This window comes from Lagenorhynchus albirostris, chromosome 4, assembly GCF_949774975.1.
Source record: "Lagenorhynchus albirostris chromosome 4, mLagAlb1.1, whole genome shotgun sequence".
In the NCBI taxonomy this organism is placed as follows: domain Eukaryota; kingdom Metazoa; phylum Chordata; class Mammalia; order Artiodactyla; family Delphinidae; genus Lagenorhynchus; species Lagenorhynchus albirostris.
The window spans coordinates 125,840,835-125,859,516 of NC_083098.1; the positions used below are offsets into that span (position 1 = coordinate 125,840,835).

General features: G+C 35.5%; 1 protein-coding gene across 1 annotated transcript in view; it reads left to right on the forward strand.

Moving 5' to 3' along the window:
- The window catches only part of LOC132519479 (bifunctional heparan sulfate N-deacetylase/N-sulfotransferase 3), a 138,368-nt gene extending 122,460 nt beyond the window's left edge, over positions 1-15,908 (forward strand). The window contains exons 11-13 of the mRNA XM_060147414.1: positions 973-1,082; positions 11,081-11,183; positions 15,789-15,908. Coding sequence (XP_060003397.1) covers positions 973-1,082; positions 11,081-11,183; positions 15,789-15,908 — 333 coding nt within the window. The remainder of the gene's footprint in view (positions 1-972; positions 1,083-11,080; positions 11,184-15,788) is intronic.
- The last annotated feature ends 2,774 nt before the right edge of the window (positions 15,909-18,682 follow it).

Below are 18,682 nucleotides of genomic sequence, written 5' to 3' on the forward strand. Positions count from 1 at the left end.
TTGGCCTACCATTAGCCTAGATTACAAAATCAGCCCCTACTGGATTGCATAAAGCAGTCCCGTCACATCAGACACAGTATATGCCTGTGTGTCTAGAAACATGCTAGCCATAATGATACCATATATGCAACCATATATGGCTATTTAAATTTTTATTAAAATTATATAAAATTAAAAATTAAGTTTCTCAATCACATTAGCCACATTTCAAATGTTCAATAGCCACCAGTTAGATACTGCAGCCGTTGAACGTGTCTATCCACAGAGAAAGTTCTAATGAACGATGCTGGCAGAGACTAAATAGAAATATTGGAGAAGAGGTGTGAGCAAGAGCTGCTTTCCAGGCTTTATGGCCCTTCATCATGGTCTCCTGTCATTTTATCTTGCTGGGACCACCCCCTTCCCTCACCAGAGTAACAAGCAAATTCTTGCCTGTAGTCTGTTGAGGAACTTCTGTTTCCTTCCAGGCTTTCTGGGAGTCTTACCTTTTTCTCCAAATGGATTATCAAAATATTTCTTAAAACCTTACAGTGCTACTCCTTTGACTGGAATCATGGAGAATGGCCATGTCCTCTGTCTCACTGTACCTGGTGTGGTCACTTTTCTTCCTTCCTGCAATGCTCCTTCCCACCTTGAATCATGGAATCATTGTTTTATCTGTTTTTAAACTTGGTTTCCATTTGTGATTTTGTAGTCACATTTCTTAAGCTCTCTTTTTACCCTCAAATGGCTTTTTTGTTTTCATAGTGTTTGCAGGACTTCTCGGACTACAAAACGTGAGCACATTTAATTAGTGTGATTTATTTTTTGTTCCAGGTCATTAATGAGGATGGCCTGGTTAAGTCTTAACAACAACGCACACAAGTCCCCTCAGTCTCTCACTGAATAAATTCAGAGTGCAGAAGTTTTTAATTATGCAGTTACATGTCTTTTTTCAATGTGCATTTTTTTTTAATTTCCTTGTTAATTTAGTTGCTAATTATTGATGGGCAACAGCTAAGAACTGATCCTGCTACAGTGATGGATGAAGTACAGAAGTTTCTAGGAGTCTCTCCTCATTATAATTACTCAGAAGCTTTAACGTAAGTTTATATTCTAATTAATTTATTGAAGTTTCAGCAGAGAACTGATTTTAAAGAAATTGTAGCTTGGTGATACAGCTGTCAAGTTAGCTGTTCCTTACACACTGATTATTTTCCAGTTGATATTAACCACTTGAGAAAGAACATTTCAACAGTTTGGCAAAGAAATGTCCAAAATCCTCTATTGATTTCTAACTAGGAAGGATTTCCCCTGGAAGGAAAAGAGAGGAACAAAACAGTTGCAAATCTTAAAAGCAACAACTAACCTTAAAAGAGGCTACTTTAAGTTGGTAAGCACTGAGCCTATTTAACAAACAATACTGAGACCTCTTGGAAGCATTAAAAAGACTTCTTGAACTAGGTGATTTATGAACTCCTCTCTCTTCTGTGAAATTTTCAAAACCCAATGTCATACAGCAAGAAATAGCCCAATAGGCGACCGAATAGGCAGAGAGAAAGGTGCTATTATTACTCCTACACTTAATTCCATTTTTTGCTGGTCTTCACCCACTGTATGACTGACCCTGCCCCCTCTTCTTCAGAGGCCTCAGCAGTTACAGCTCTGGTTTGGTTTTCTTTTTCTGGTTCCCACTGATTTTCTTAGATAGTCAACTCCTTCAGAGTGGGGGCCAGGGTGAGGCAAGAGAAGCACTAGAATTTAAGGAGGCACTCACTCTCAGGACCCCGCAAATACCTGAGAGTGAGTGGCTCCTAAAATTTTTCAGCCAAGGTGCCTCTCTTGCCTCACCTTAATCCTGACTCTGGGGTTCATTTCGCATTTTAAATAAGACCTCCATCTGACTTTGTCCATTTATAATGGTTGGCAGTCAGATGTCTGAAGGCTGTGTTTGTTCCTATTTCACATGCAGCTGGAACAAGCAACTGGGAGATCCTGAGCTGGATGAACTGTGGACCTGGCTCTCACTGTAATATATATATTTAATTTTAGGGTCATAGACTGAGCCTTAAAAAAACAGATTAAGATTGCAGTGTGGAATTCTTCCATTGTATCTCTCAGTATAAAACTCAGTTCTGTAGATCAACTGATTTTCTCTTTTCATTGTTCTTATGCTATAGCAGTTTAGAAAGTGAGAGACAAGATTCCTTTACCTTTCACTGTCCCTTACAGAAAAAGGTTTGCAGAAAACCATCAAATACTGCGTACATCTTGCATAAATCATATGTAGAGACACATGTAAGAGAGACGTTTTGATCTAGAGGACAAAGGAGTAGGTGGAACTCGAGAGTTTTGTGCTTCCTTCCTAAGAGTCATTTACTTTGTTGTTACTATTAACCTTCTACCCTCTGTGTTTTCTATAGTGTGGATCCTATCAGAGATTTGGAGAGCTTAGTTAAAGTACCAACACAGACACTAGCCTTAGGTATTTAACTTTCAGCTTGACCTTAAAGAAAGCTGAGTGAATTTAGCTTTAGTTAGAAATTCGAGTCCACTTTCTGCTTTATATCCTTTTAAGTATCTCTTAGAAAAGAAAGTTTTTATTTTCTAAACAGTTTTCTATTTCAAGTTGGCTTATCTTTGGGTCTTTTTTATAGAGTATATAGCAAAGTACTGTATTTCAGAAAGAAGTGGAGTATTCTATAAAAACATAATCTCTTTTTCTTATGGAATGGTCCTTGACCTGCATGCTGTGTATCTGTCCCCTTTGCATCCGGCTCAGCAGCAAGCTTTTTATTCACCTCCAAGGGTAAAGGGAGTGTAAACTTAAGAGAAGTAATATCAAAGCAACGTACTGTATACAAAGGACTATGGGTCACTTTGCACCTGGGATGTATCTGGCTAAAATTACCCCTTATATGATTCTGTAACCTTATTGGGGGCTCAGTGGGTGAAGTAGCAAGATAAGATGTGTGTAGTCTCTGAAACCACAGTTTCAGGTCCAGCAGGGCTGCCTACTCAACCTGCTCATAGATAATGTACTGCCATTCCGTTTCTTTTTATATTTTCTTGTCAATCAGTTAGCCTGATACACCTTATAAAAACCAGCAGTGTACCTGTTGTAGAATATTTGGAACTTCATGTCATTGGCTTAGGTCTAAATCCTCCTTCATCCATGCCCTTTGCAATTGTTCTGAATCCTGCCCTCAAAATTTAGTTATTCTTATTAAACTAATTGTACTGGTAAGTTGTTTCTGTGGTGCTTTGGATATGTTGGAGATGACTGGGTGTAGAAAATGTATGTTCACAGGAATGTCATTTATTGCTTCATATTTTTTCTGCTAATGATAGTGAAGACTACCTCTTCGGTAGTTTTAAAAAAAAAAATTATTTAAAGCCTTCAAAGAATGTTCTGAACTGCAAACAGATATGAATTCTCAACTAACCACATAAATCCAGTTCTTTGCACACAGTAGAATAAATGAATGAAACTAGGTCTATGCAAAGGTTTTACCATACAGTCTTGGCATGAAAGAGTACTCCAGTTTAAGAGAGCTATAAATTGATTATCTTCAATATTTAAAAAGCTCCAATTTCAAAACTATTTTCAATAAAAATGGCAATAAATTTCCATTGTTAAGAGTGTTATTTATTCTTTTCCACAATCACTACAGAAGTGTTCAAGACTTCAGATTTCATACAGTCATGGATGGTCTATGATATCTTAAAATGACCTAGTACTGTCATCATGGATTTTAAATGATATATTGAATAGGTAAAAATCTGATTTTCTTAGTGATTGTGGCTGTGATCTGAAATAAGCAGTTTAAGCTTTAAAAAATAAAAATGGGAACTTTCTCATTCAATTAAGTAAATTCACATTTTACAATTCTTGTTCAATATAACCTTAATCCCTAAATTATAAATAACATTGATAATACTAACATTATTTTAGCTTACATATTATGTTTTTAGTGTTTAAAAGCTGTCTAATCATTTAAGAAAAAGCAGGAAAAATAATGCTCAGCATGGAATTGTGCTAATTTGTATAAATTTTCCCATGATTATATCCATTCAGAATTATACAAGCCATCAATGACTGTGACAGGAGTCTTCCCACTTATAAGTACTAGTTAAATACTAGTGAATACTGAACCTGACATCTTTATTTCTCAGTCAATTAACCTGTTTATTAACATGAATGAAACCAGACTGAGTTATATGAATTTTTAATAATAGTTTACAATGAAAATTTCAATAAATGGACAATAAGGATTTGAAGGCCAGGAGTTGAATGAAGATTGTGCATTTGTTTTGTTTTGTTCTGTGGATGGGGCTTAACTAAGTCATAAAGAACTGAAGCTGCTTCAGCTGTTTCTAATATTACTTCCCCGGCAACCAAATTTATATTGTCTAGGAATTCTTTCCCTTTTTAGATGAGTTTGAGTAAAACTGTGCCAAATTAAAACTTTTTTTAGTAGCAAAAAACAGTAGCCATAGTAGCTAAAATCTGCTGGTTCTCTAGATTACCTATGAAACAGCTAGAAATGCTAAGAAGTGAAAAAGAAGAAAATAATCTACTCCAATTTCATATAAATTTGTTTTTAAAAGTGCTTATAACATTTCAAAATCAGTATATGTTTATATGTTCTAAGTATTTTATATATATTGCTTCATAACAATACTATGTGATAGACACTATTAGCTCCACTTTTCAGCTACAAAAACTGGGGCACAGAAAAGCTTAGCCAAAAGTCACTCAGCAAGTAAGTTGAGGAGGCAGGATTGAAACACAATCATTCCTCTGGAGCCTACGCTGCCAATTTATTAAGCTCTTCAAATTGGCACAAGAGGGACTTCCCTGGCGGTCCAGTGGTAAAGAATCCACCTTCCAATGCTGGGGACATGGGTTCAATCCCTGGTTGGGGAACTAAGATCCCACATGCCGTGCACAGGGCAACTAACCCCACGCGCCACAACTACTGAGCTCGCGCTCCTCAGCTAGAGAGGCCACATGCCACAAACTACAGAGCCCACGTGCTCTGGAGACTGCACGCCACAACTAGAGAGAAGCCTGCGCACCGCAACGAAGAGTCCGCGCACCGCAATGAAAGATCCGTCATGCCTCAACAAAGATCCCGCATGCCCGCCATAAAACCATAATAAATAAATAAAATATTTTTTAAAAAATTGGCACAAGAGGGCTTCCCTGGTGGCTCAGTGGTTGAGAGTCCGCCTGCTGATGCAGGGGACACAGGTTCATGCCCTGGTCCGGGAAGATCCCACATGCCTCGGAGTGGCTAGGCCCGTGAGCCATGGCCGCTGAGCCTGTGTTCTAGAGCCCACGAGCCACAACTACTGAGGCCTGTGCGCCTAGAGCCCGTGCTCCGCAACGGGAGAGGCCACCACAGTGAGAGGCCCACGCACTGCAACGAAGAGTAGCCCCCGCTCACCACAGCTAGAGAAAGCCCACGCGCAGCAACAAAGACCCAATGCAGCCAAAAATAAATAAAATAAATAAATTTGTTAAAAAAAAAAAGTCTACAAAGAACAAATGCTGGAGAGGGTGTGGAGAAAAGGGAACCCTCCTACACTGTTGGTGGGAATGTAAGTTGGTACAGCTGCTATGGAAAACATTATGGAGGTTCCTCAGAAAACTAAAAATAGAATTACGGTATGATCCAGCAATCCCATTCCTGGGCATATATCCAGAGAAAACTGTCATTCAAAAAGATACATGCAGCCGTTCATAGCAGCACTATTCACGATAGCCAAGACATGGAAACAACCTAAATGTCCATTGACAGATGAATGGATAAAGAAGATATGGTATATACATATAATGGAATATTGCTCAGCCATAAAAAATGAAATAATGCCATTTGCAGAAACATGGATGTAACCAGAGATTATCATACTAAGTGAAGTAAGTCAGAAAGAAAAAGACAAATACCATATGATACCACTTATATGTGGAATGAACCTATCAATGAAACAGAAACAGAATCACGGACATAGAGAATAGACTGGTGGTTGCCAAAGGGAAGTGGGGAGGGCAGAGGATGGACTAGGAGTTTGGGGTTAGTAGATTCAAACTATCATATATAGAATGGATGGAAAAGAAGGTCCTACTGTATAGCACAGAGAACTATAGTCAATGTCCTGGGATAAACCATAATGGAAAAGAATATAAAAAAGAATGTATATGTAGGTATAAGTGAGTCACTTTGCTCTACAGAAGAAATTAACACAACATTGTAAATTAACTATACCTCAATTAAAAATAAATAAATAAAAATGTGATATATATCAGTACATCCAATGGAATACTATTCAGCAATAAAAAGGAATAAATTTTGAAACATGCTAAAAAATAAATAAAAATAATCCATCTCCAGACACATTGTCACTTTGCATAATAAATGTGTAGTCATAGTGATATGCAAATTAAAGCTACATTGAGATACCATTAGAATGGCTATAATCCAAAAGATAATACCAAATGTTGGTAAGAATGTGGAGAAACTGGAAACCTCAAATATTGCTGATGGTAATGTATAATAAATGGCCACTTTAGAAAAGGAGTTTTGCAATTTCTTAAAAAATTAAACAGGAGTTTACAAATAATCCAATTCCACTCCTAGGAATTTACCCCAAAAGAAATGAAAACCTATGTCCACAAAGAATTGTTCACCACAGCATTATTCATAATAGCCAAAAGCTGCAATCAATCTGAAAAATGGATTTAAGAAAATCTGGCATATCCACACAATTCAGTATTCATTCACAGAAATGTTATTTCAATGTAAAGACATTTCAAACATTCTTGCACCTTCTAAGTGTAATCTGAATGTTCCCTGGGATTCACCTGCCCAAGGGTAAAATGAAGGTCACATTTTCATTAATATAGAGATGTTACTAGTTGGAGGCTGAATCATTGGAGAATCTTGATTGTCCATGCCCACAGGTCTCTTCCAGTTATTTCTAAACATCCCCAGGTGATACTCCACACAAACTTAAGAACCAGTGCATTCTTGCTTTTTCTTTAATTCAACAAAGATTTATTGAATGACTATTATGGCATGACTCTGGGTACACAATGATAAAGTATCCCTACCTCTAGGAAGGGGTAACCATGGAGAGACACTAAACAACACATAAAATTTTCTCCAAAATGTTCTCTTCCTGAAAGCCTTTAAAGAGGATCCTAGCCATTATCAGTTCCCACACGAAATGACTAGCTGCCAGTGCCTACACAAAAAGGTTGTTTCCTTGCTGTCCTACCAGATATTAGTAGTCCTGAGGCTAATTTTCAGAGGGACACTGATGATATTCTGAAAAGATGTGAGAGATCTTTCTCCATCTCATGTCAAGCTTCTTCACTTGGGCTCTGAATTGCTCACAAGGTCCTTCATCAACATCAATCCCTCACCTTCTCAGGCAACCTGAAAAATAATATGATCTCCCGTGTACCTTCCTCTCCTTTCTGTTTCCACTATGATACAGTTACACCACTGCTTGTGAACTTATACTTACAGAACTTACAGATGTCTGGGCTAGGTGTCAGCTCCACAGACACACATTTTTCTCAATAAAGCCCAGCCTGACAGTCCACTGCATGAGATGTAATCAATTAGCAGAGGTGAAAGAAAAACCTATTTTTCTTTTGATTTTTAATTTTAATATGTGTGAAGTTAGTGTTTCTTAAAGAAACATTCTGTCAGAAAGCTGCTCATTTTAACATAAGGCATGCGTATGTTGCAGACATGTATCTATAGTTAGGTATATTAGCAAAAAAAATTATAATAATAGCTAGTCTGGATTTTGATCAAACACTTAAAATGAGTCATAATTCAGTTATGGAAATTACCAATAACAAAATGTTAATGAAAAATGTTTTATCAATAGCAGACTTCCAGAAATGTTGTTGTGTTAGAGCTGCCCAGCTTTCGTGTATAGATTATTTCAATCATCGTCTCTATTTTTTAAATTTATTTATTTTATTGACGTTAGTTGATTTATTAATGCTCTCCTTTCTTATACCTCTGACTATGAAACATTTATTCAGTTGCCTTACAGATGCAATCAAGAATATAAACAACATGGAGATATATCATATTATGTCTTGATCCCACACAATTGCTTTAATAATGATCAGAAATGGGCTTTGCACAAGTAGGATGTGAGTAATCCTTTAGTGTCTCTAATATCCCAAGCAGGGAGGAGACAGAGATATAGGTTTGCCTTCTTTTCATAGGGCTATAGTTATAAAGTCTACAACATTAGCTACAGAAAGACTACTCTCCAATCACACATTCAATCACAATATAATTTTAAATCAGCTTTATTGATGTGTAATTTACATATAATAAAATCTACCCATTTTAATTGTACTGTTTGATGAATTTTGACAAACATGTACTGTTGTATACACCATCACAATCAAGATATAGAACATTAATCCAAAGTTTCCACATGCTCTATTGCAGTCAGTCCTTTCCCCTCACCCCTGAGCCCTAGCAACCACTCTTCTACTTTCTTTCACTTAGCATAATGCTTTTGACATTCCTCCTTGTTGTTACATCTATCAGTAATTGGGTTTTTTTTTTATTGTTCAGTAGTACTCCATTTTATGGATATACCACAATTTGTTTATCCTTTCACCAGTTGATGGACATAGGGTTGCTTCCACTTGGGGGCTACTATGAATGAAGCTACCATGAACATTTGTGTACAGATCTTTGTGTGGACATATATTTTCATTTCTTTTGGATCAAGACCTAGAAATGGGATTAGTGGGCCATATAGTAATTACGTATTTAACTTTATAAGAAACTTTCCAAAGTGTCTGTAATATCCTAAATTTCTACCAAAAGGTGTAACAGTTCTAGCTGTTCCACATCTTTGCCAACACTTGGTATTGGTCTTTTTAAGTTAAGTCATTCTAGTATCTAGTGGTATTTCATTTGTGATTTTAATTTGCATTTTCTTAATGACTAATGATACTGAGCAAATTTGCATGTGTTTATTGGTCGTTCATCTATGTTTTTGATAAAGTGTCTATTCCAATCTTTTACTCAATTTTTATTGGTAATGTCATCTTTTTTTATTGAGTTCAGTTGTATATTCTGAATATAAGTCCTTTATTAGATTAACATTTTACAAATATTTTTGCCCAACATGTGGTTTCTCTTTTCATTTTCTTAGGTGTTTGAGAAAAGCAAAAGTTTAAATTTTGATGTATTCAAAATTATCATTATTCTTTTATCATTCATCCTAAGAAGTCTTTGCCTAACCCAAAAATTTTCTATGTGTTTTTTCCTATGTTTACTTCCAGAATTCTTACAGTTTAGCTCTTAGCTCATTCATGAAATGAGATTTCATTTCAAGTTAATTTTCATATACAGTGTGAGGTCAGTGTTCATATTTTCCACATAGACATCCAATTTTTCCAGTTCAATTTATTTAAAAGATTGTCCTTTCCCATTGAACTACTGTGGCACCTACTTTTGAAAATCAGTTGACAGTAGATGTGTTGGTCCGTTTCTAGATTCTATTTTGTTCATTGACCCATTGGTGCCAATACTACACAGGCTTGATTACTGTGGCATTATAGTAAATCTTGAAACTAAATAGTATAAGATCTCCAACTTCGATCTTCTCTTTCAAATTGTTTTAGCTTGTCTAAAACAAATTATTAGCTTGTATCTCCATATACATTTTATAATCATTTTTTCAATTTCTACCAAAAAAAAAGTCCATTGGAGTTTTGGACTCACATTGAATTATCTAGACAAATCTGGAGATGAGATTGATATTTTAAAAATATTTAGTCTTCTGATCTGTGAACATGGTATAGCTCTTTTTTGTTTATGTCTTCTGTAATTTCACTTAACAATTGTAGTTTTCATTGTACAGATCTTGCATACATTTTGTGCTAAATTTATCCCTAGGTATTTCATGTTTTTATGCTAATTTAAATGTTTTAATTTCAATTTCCAGTTGTTCATTGTTTACACTATAGTTTTAAGAAAAAGTTAGAAGCAGCATTCTGGGAAGTAGTATGAATTAAAGACAAAAGGAAAAGGTGGCCCTAAATGATAATTCTTTCTAATGAAGAAAAAATTATAGCAATAGAATCGCTGAATAACAAAAGCCATGTGAAAGAATCATCATTGCTGACTGTTACTTTCACTTTTATATTCAAGCACGGGAAATTACTATTTATTCATAATGAATTATAATACAGAACATACCCAGAGACCAGTGAAGAGAAAAGGCCCTCTACCTAGGGTCAGGAGGCTTAGACTTGAGTTGTCACCTGCATACTGAAAAAGTATATAGTCCAAGATAAATAAACCTTGACGAGCACTTCCTTCTTTTTCATTTTTGTATTCAACTAACAGTTGGTGAGTGTTCACAAAGAGCCAAACACTGTGCTAAGTGCCATTAAATGGGACAAATGCTATACTCCATATCATTAAGGGGTTATAAGAAAAGCTCAAATGAGAAAGGGTTATATGAACTATTTTGGTAAACTAAAATATAAGTTTACTGTGCTGCTATTACTTTTATTATAATTATGCCATGAAAATCTTTTTTATAGGTGTTATTACTTTAATACAGAGCTCATACCAAAATAAGGAAGTGTCTCTGGAAAAACATTAAATGGATTAGAGCTAGAGACTCCTGAAATTCATTACTCCATGACACACCAAAACCTCTTCTATTAACCTGTAACTGAATGGTACAAGTACTGTGTAAATCCGTAGATGTGAAGACTGACTTGTTATTTTTAAAACCTGCAAAGGGAAAGAATGGGCTTGAAATTTATATAGCTTTTTCCTTCCAGATGAAGGAGGTAGGCTTATTAATTTCTATTAATAGGACACCTCCTGCTGACAGTTTTTCTATTAGAAATCTGGCAAACTCACAAATATGACAGATGGACTGAGAATTCAGAAGTATGCCAAAAGACTTTATGTAAAGTGATGCATTCAAAAAATATGCCAGTTTCCTTGGTTATAGATTAATATCCGAACAATTAAAAATACTTGCTTGAAAAATACTTTTTTGTTCTTTGTATTTTTTATTTTTTTAGGTTTGATTCTCATAAAGGTTTCTGGTGTCAATTACTGGAAGAAGGTAAAACAAAATGCCTTGGAAAGAGCAAAGGAAGAAAATACCCTCCAATGGATCCTGAGGTAAGTATAGAGCTTAAAAGTACAAACTAAATAAGCAAAATGATACATAAAAATATATCTATTTTCTTATAAAAGTGATTAAAATAAAAATTCACCCTTTATAAAAATTAAAAGTGACATTTGGATTAGAATGCATTCAGGTTGCTTGTTTTGATTTTTCCAGTGATTATCTTACCTGTCATGCAAGAATAAAAGAAAACAATAGAATTTGCCATTTTGAATCAGAACAAAGAAGGCAACATCTCATTCCAAAAGGAATGATACATTCACAGAAATTTTAGCACTAAAAATGTTAACTGAAACCAAGGCAGGAAATATATCAGCTGGAAATTGAAAATAGGCCCAAAAGATTTTATTTTCACTGTCTAAGTCACTCTCTAGTAGTAAGTGTGGCCTGCATAATAATATTAATTATTGGTATACTAAGTTTTGAACTGTTAATATGTTAATAAGATGAAAGAATGAATACATTTCCCAAATGTATAACATGCTAGCAGATAATTTAGGCTCTGGAGAATGGAGACACCCAAACTTAGCAGTAGGTATGTAGCGCTTCGGGTTTATTCTGTTCCAAATGGTGACGTAGTGATCACTTAAAGCTACAGTTTTCCCACTTTGTAGACGCTATATATTTACTTTAAAGCTTATTTCACATATATTAAAATTTATTAATATTATTTTGATTTCATAATCAGTCCAGCTAACATATAGTTTGGACATAAGAATGCAAGTAGATTGATTTTATAAAAAAAAATTTTTTGAACTCAAAAATGAAGACATTATTTGGCATTGTTTTCCCACAATGTTTAATATATTATGGTAACTAAGAACCCTGCAGTGGTCCGAGAATCCTAACATGGTATGAACTTGTCTGGATACTTTTTAATACTTGAAGACTTTAAGGACCTTTTTTGCAACCTGATAGAGACAGAGCATCTATCAAGCTAAGCTCACTAAGCTCACAATTAAATTCTATCTAAAAGGCATTGTGGAGGTTCTTGTTCTTTTGATAAACAGGTTGCATTCTCAGAACTCCAATTTTCTTTGGTGGGTTATTAAAATATACCTTCAGAGCACTATGAAAACAATCCTTACATATTAATAAATATTCAAGGGCAATTCCCATTGTATTTCAAGACAGTAATATAAAGTATCTCATTTTCATGTATGTCAAAGCTATCTCTCTATATATTTATTAAAACTAAAACATTCAAGACACTGTAGAACATCTTTCTTAGTATTTTATTTCACTTCTATCAAACACATACTGAGACCTAATATTAAATTTGTGGTAGAGAAAGATAAGAAAAACATAACTTTTCAGGATATCATTATTTCCATATCTCCCAACAAGGTTACTGCGTAATCCATCCCTAAGATATTTTTTCTCAAACACCTCTGACACCAAATGTGTGAGTTTTCCATACCAAGCAATTCTCCAATTTTCTGCAGACACCAGCTAGGTATCCTGCAGTTTAATCCAATTCTGACACTAACTATTCAGGGTTAGTGTAGCCCCACAGATTAAGGGCTCAGCCCCACAGAACTGCCCCCTTCAGACTCCAGTAACAAGTAGTGGGTTCCCAGGTTACTCACACTTCTGTCCAACTTGGCTGCAAATCAGGGGTTCCCTCATCAGCTTTTATAATTTGCTGTAATGACTCACACAACCCAGGGAAACACTTCACTTCCTATTATTATAAACAAAGAGGTACTTAGGACAAGGTCCAGAAGGGTCCTGAGCACAGGAGCTTCTCTGTCCCTGTGGAATCTGGGGTGTACCACCCTCCCAGCACATGGATGCATTTACCAACCCTGAGTTATGGAGGTTTCGTTGCACAAGCATGGTTGATTAAATAATTGTCTATTGGTGAATAACTCAATCCCCTGTCCCTCTTCCCTTCCCTGGAGGTTGGAGGGTGGGGCTGAAAGTTCCAACCCTCTAATTATATGTTTGGTTCCTCTATAGCAACCAGCCCCCATCTGAAGCTATCTAGGGGCCCATAAGAGTCAAGTCATAAGCAGAAACTCAGATAAGGTTTAAAGGAAATTATTGTAAATAAGAAAAGCCACTCTTTACACCCCTGTCACTCAGGAAATTACAAGGGATTTAGGAGCTCTGTGCCAGGAACCAGAGTCAAAAACCAAATATATATTTCTTATTATATCACAAAATCATATACATACTGGATTTATTTGAGGGAGTAGAATAGCTGATTTTGTGCCAATAGTGCCCAGAGAGGAGGCAAGAGTAAAGGGTCCTTCCTGGAGGTAATGGAAACACAAATGTGTACACAGATTAGAATAGGCAGTACTGTCACCACACTGCTTGCTTCTCCTGCTACAGAAAAACACCAGAACCCTTCCTCACAAGTATCACCAAAACATCATAAGATGGAAATTAAGAATGCTGTTAGCCTACTTCCACTTTGACTTTGTTTATCAAAATATATTGTAGAAAGGGAATAAAAACTGACATTTTAAATGAACCACTAAGTCTATGACCTCTCCAAATCAAAAGCATTTAATAGATTCTTTACTAATAGGCCAATAAACAACCTGATATTGAATTTATTATACGATTCCTTCTTTTACCATATATTATTATTCCCTCTTATTACACTAATTTCATGAGTTTGCATGAAGTAGACTACGTTGGCATACTTAGCAGATATCCTATCTGTGATTCATCATCTAAAATAGTCCCTTTCTGAATGATGGTCAGATAACAATGTATGTACAATAAATCCTGCATATCACTGAGTTCTGTCCTAGTAACTTTTGGCCTGAATATATTAGACTCTCAAATAGGACATGTTGTACATTACAAGTCTCATATCAGTTATCTTGCCGTATGAGAGAGCAGAGCAACAAGAAGAAAGGGTACTTGATTATAGGGACCAACATACACAAATAATAGGGCACAGGACAAGGGTTTGGCTACAGAGGCAGCACTGATACAGGCAGCCAGGTTTGAAAATAATGCCAAAAAGACCAAAAAGTTGAGGTACAGTTGAGATAATCCTCAGTAACAGGAGGTACGATCCAAACTCCAAAGGGATGTGTGGTAGATATTGATCCCAGGAGGTTCAATTCTAAAATTAGTTAAGATGTTGGAGAATCCTTTGCCATATGGAAAATATCAGGGAGCAAAATGGCAGGAGCTGGGCAGCCCCGGGCTGCTGTTGTTCCAGGGTTTCTCTCATAAAGGGGAACAATGCAAAGTAAGACCTTAAGAGAAAACACAGTGAGGAAGTTTGGAAACTTAGCCTCTGCACAAAGGCCTAGGGCTCAGCCCTGGATTCCAGGTCTGGCTGGCAGCAAAGGAGGCACAAAATGATCAGGCCCCCAGATGGAGTATCTGGGAATATGATTTGTCTCCACCTCTCTCTGGCCTGGGTGTACCAGCTGGGCCTGTCAGTGGTTTTACAGCTAATGACCGTGGAAGACCAAAACCAGAAGTGAGACAAAGGTTTGGGTTCTCCCTTGATCGCAGTGATGGTTAGAATATAGCACAAATGTCAGTCTGGTTCCAGTGATCATAATGACTACAAAAACCACTATGTTACATAGAAATTACCAGTATAAAACAAGATGATTTTCTATGGCCTTTAAAATGGGGTACCAGATATGACATTTTAAAAGACTAGCACAAGGAATTAAATTAAAACTTTTTAAAGATTCAACTCAACTAAAAACCTCAGAATAGGGACTTCCCTGGTGGTCCAGTGGTTAAGACCCCATGGTGGGAAAACTAAGATCCCACATGCCACACCGTGCAGTCCAAAAAAAATAATAAAAATAAAAAATAAAATAAAAACCTCGGAATAGTGTAAAGCAGGGAGGTATAGATACAGATTCAGAAATCCATCCTTCACAACATTCCCAACAATGGTCATTTACACTACATATAAACCCCACTAAACACCATCTTACAATACAGCACTTTCCATTTCTGACAATTTCAATTATTAAACTATTTTTCTTTATTGAAGGTAAATCTACTTTCCTATAAGTCAGAATGGTTTACAAGGCATTCCTTTCCTTCCTTGGGTCAAATAGTACAAATAAGGTTATAGGCTTACCTAGTTTACCTACTATATTTTTAAGGTTTACCATAGTATGGTTTTAGCAGTGAATATTTTGTGTATGCCTTAAAAGAGCTCTTAAGAAAATATTACCTTCAAAATCTAAATGTAAATTAATGATGACAAAGGAGTATTTTATTTTATAGATTTACCAACCCAACTCTTATTCCAAAGCCAGGATAGTTTTAATAGAGCATAATATTAGACCCAATCAGTTATTACAGCTATATTTCTAGCAATTCAATCTAGTTATTTGAACATTTAATTCTGCACAAATAAATCCCATGTTTAATATGAAAACCCTTTCCCTAGTGAAAACAGCATATGTGTTTGGAGTGTGTATTTTGAAGAACAGAGTCACTGTGTTTATATCGTGCTAAAGAAATAGCCCACATGCTTAATATCAGTTTTAAACCAGTATGGTTTACTTGACACAGATGTAAACATCGTCAAAGTATATGAAGTATACTTTAAAAAACAAAATTAAATGTCCTTTCATCTCCTCCTCCCATCTCAGAGCAGAGTGTTTCTATCCAGCTACTATCGGGACCACAACGTGGAACTCTCCAAGCTGCTGCACAGACTGGGGCAGCCCCTGCCGTCCTGGCTGAGACAGGAGCTGCAGAAAGTGAGATAGCACTAAGAGACATCTCGAGAATGCATCTCTGTGGAATGCTCACCTCTCCCAGAGCTTCCAGGGGCTACCAAAAGGCGGTTTATAAACATACCTCTTCAAATGAGAAAAAAAGAACAAAGGTCCTTCCATGTGCTGGCATGTGGATGAGTAGAAACAAAACACACAAACAAAAAAGGTATCTGTTACAAGCCTTGAGGCCTATGGCCTTTCTCTTAACACTGGAGCCTGTGGGGTCATTGGAGACTACTGTGCACTCATGTGGAAATCAATAGCAACCAATATAAATATCAAACACAAATGCAGAACTGTCCCATTTTGTAGTAATATTTACACTTTTATATATCAACCAAGATTGGGTCTCTGTAGATTTTTAGGCTGCTGTTTGCCTGTACAATGTTTTCTTATTCTTCGATTCTATAAAGTGTCCTACAAAACAAGAAGCAAACATCACAATGTAGCATAAGACGCTAAAGGCCTAACATCCATGAAAAATGCTTGCCAAAATGTAAATCCACTGAAGTATTTAGAATTATAAATTACAGCTTGTGCTAGATCAAAGAGCGGAAAAGTTATATACGAGTTTATCTGCATCCAAAAAAAAAAAAAGTGTTATAGCAGAAAAAAAAAGTGAGTTTTCATCCACATAGTCTAGTACATTTATGTAAAAGTTACTAACTTCTCTATCATAATTGTTACTCTGAAAGATACATTGTAAAGCCATTGGATTGGAAATAGAAACACACTAAGTATACCAAAACAGTAAGAAGTAATGGAAAGTGTACTGACTAAATCTTCTAAAAGGGAGAAATTGTAGGGTTTGGAAGATATCTGATTGACAACCTATGTCCCTTTTCTGTGAGCTGCAGATCAATTCCGGTAGTCCTCACTGGTTCTACAGAAATGCTTGCATAGTATCTGACGTATGTGTCATCTCCAGAAACAGACTGACTTTTCAATGTAAATAACTTTTTTTTAATGTTCCCAATAACAAAACCTATTAAATGAAAACTAAGGACAGTTTCTTTAGATGATATGTTAGGTTCTTTACATTTAAATTATAGAAAAACTATATTGTTTCAGATAATTTGAAATGAAATTGTGTAATGTAGAGATTTATGACAAAAAACAAACATATGATTTTTTGCAATGATAGAAGGCAGAAAAAGATAAGCACAGCCCAGTCCCATTTTTTAAGAACACTTCATACATCACTCTCATGGAAGACAATAGAACACAGTCAAATTTTTGAGTTATCTACTAAATTAAATGGAGGAAGTACAAAGATGAGCCAGGCATGGTTTTAAAATATATTTACGCTTAAATTTTTAATGATTATATGATTAATGAAGCATTCAAAAAAAGAAAAGAATATCATACTTATTTTCCTGTGCTTATATTTACTTACTTTTTAAATGTACTCTGCACATAAAAAATTTAAGTAGTAAATAAATTCCCTGCTATGATTACATAAGCCTTTATGAAATGTTATCAAAAGTATGATTAGGAAAAAAAAAGATATGCCCAAATATTTTCATTGCCATTATAATGTATGAAACTAAACTCTATCAATTATGTACTAATTAGAAAACAAATTTTGAGATACTTCCACTAACTATAAATTTTTTTAATTGCATTATAATTATTAATTTAATTTTGTTTTATATACCCAAATGATATATTAATTTTAAAACAAGCTATTAGCAGAAAGAATTAGACAACGAACCAGGTTTTAAGATTCCTGACAGTAAAAGCAAAATCAAAGTCATTTGGACAAACATGGTAAAGTCAGTCTTCATGCTTACTGCTACCATTTTAGAAGCAGCACATGCCCAGCATCCTAGGAAAATAAATACAGCCTTTAATCTCCACTAATTTCAGAAAACTAGCTTAAGAGGGTCATACATAGTGAGAATACGCCCCAGTAGTTACATATGGTATTATGTTTTCATTTCAACAGCAACAGTTCTACTGATTTAAAAAGAAAAAGAATGCATTTATGTTTCAAGGATGAGGTGTGCATTTAAACTTCTAAACAAAGCTGCTATTGGCATAATTTTGTCTGGGTAAACTGAATCAACTAAACAGCTCACCCTTTAAGAAATGTTAAAAACACAATGGATGCTTGTGTACCGGAAGGAGAAAAAAGAAGAGATCATACCAAAATTTACTCATTCATAGTACAGATATTATGCTACCTAGAGCAGCAAACCTTTGCAAGGAATTGTGACCACTCAGTGTATCTGGGAGGCAACTCAAATTCTAGAGGACACCTAATTTCTGCATTGTATACTCCAGCTGGTTGTTATGCTCTTCTGGAAGAAACATAAATACATATGGGAAAAGATTGAGAGATAATGTGATTTTAAACTAGCTTTGTATAGAATTCCTTTTTCATTGCTTAAAATATGAAACTTCCTCAGGAAGAGATGAAATGGTTATTTCAATGTTTATAGCTATAATATTCTTGTCATTCACATTGAATGAAAATTAATGCAAACGTTTTTTTCTCTGAGTTTTTTAAAATAAAAAACCTGGATATAATTCTGATAGTAGCATGGTACCTCATATGTTCAACAATAAACTGTGATAAGAAAATGAAGAGCTTGGGCCTGGTAATTTTAGGTAATAAGTAGGCATTTCTTTGATTGTTTGTGTTTGCCTGTGACAGAGTGGGAGGTGGTCACAGAACACAGGTACCACTAATACAGTTCAAAATGGAGAGACACATGGAAAACTTCCCAGGAGGAAATAAGTTTATTTTTAACAATATAACC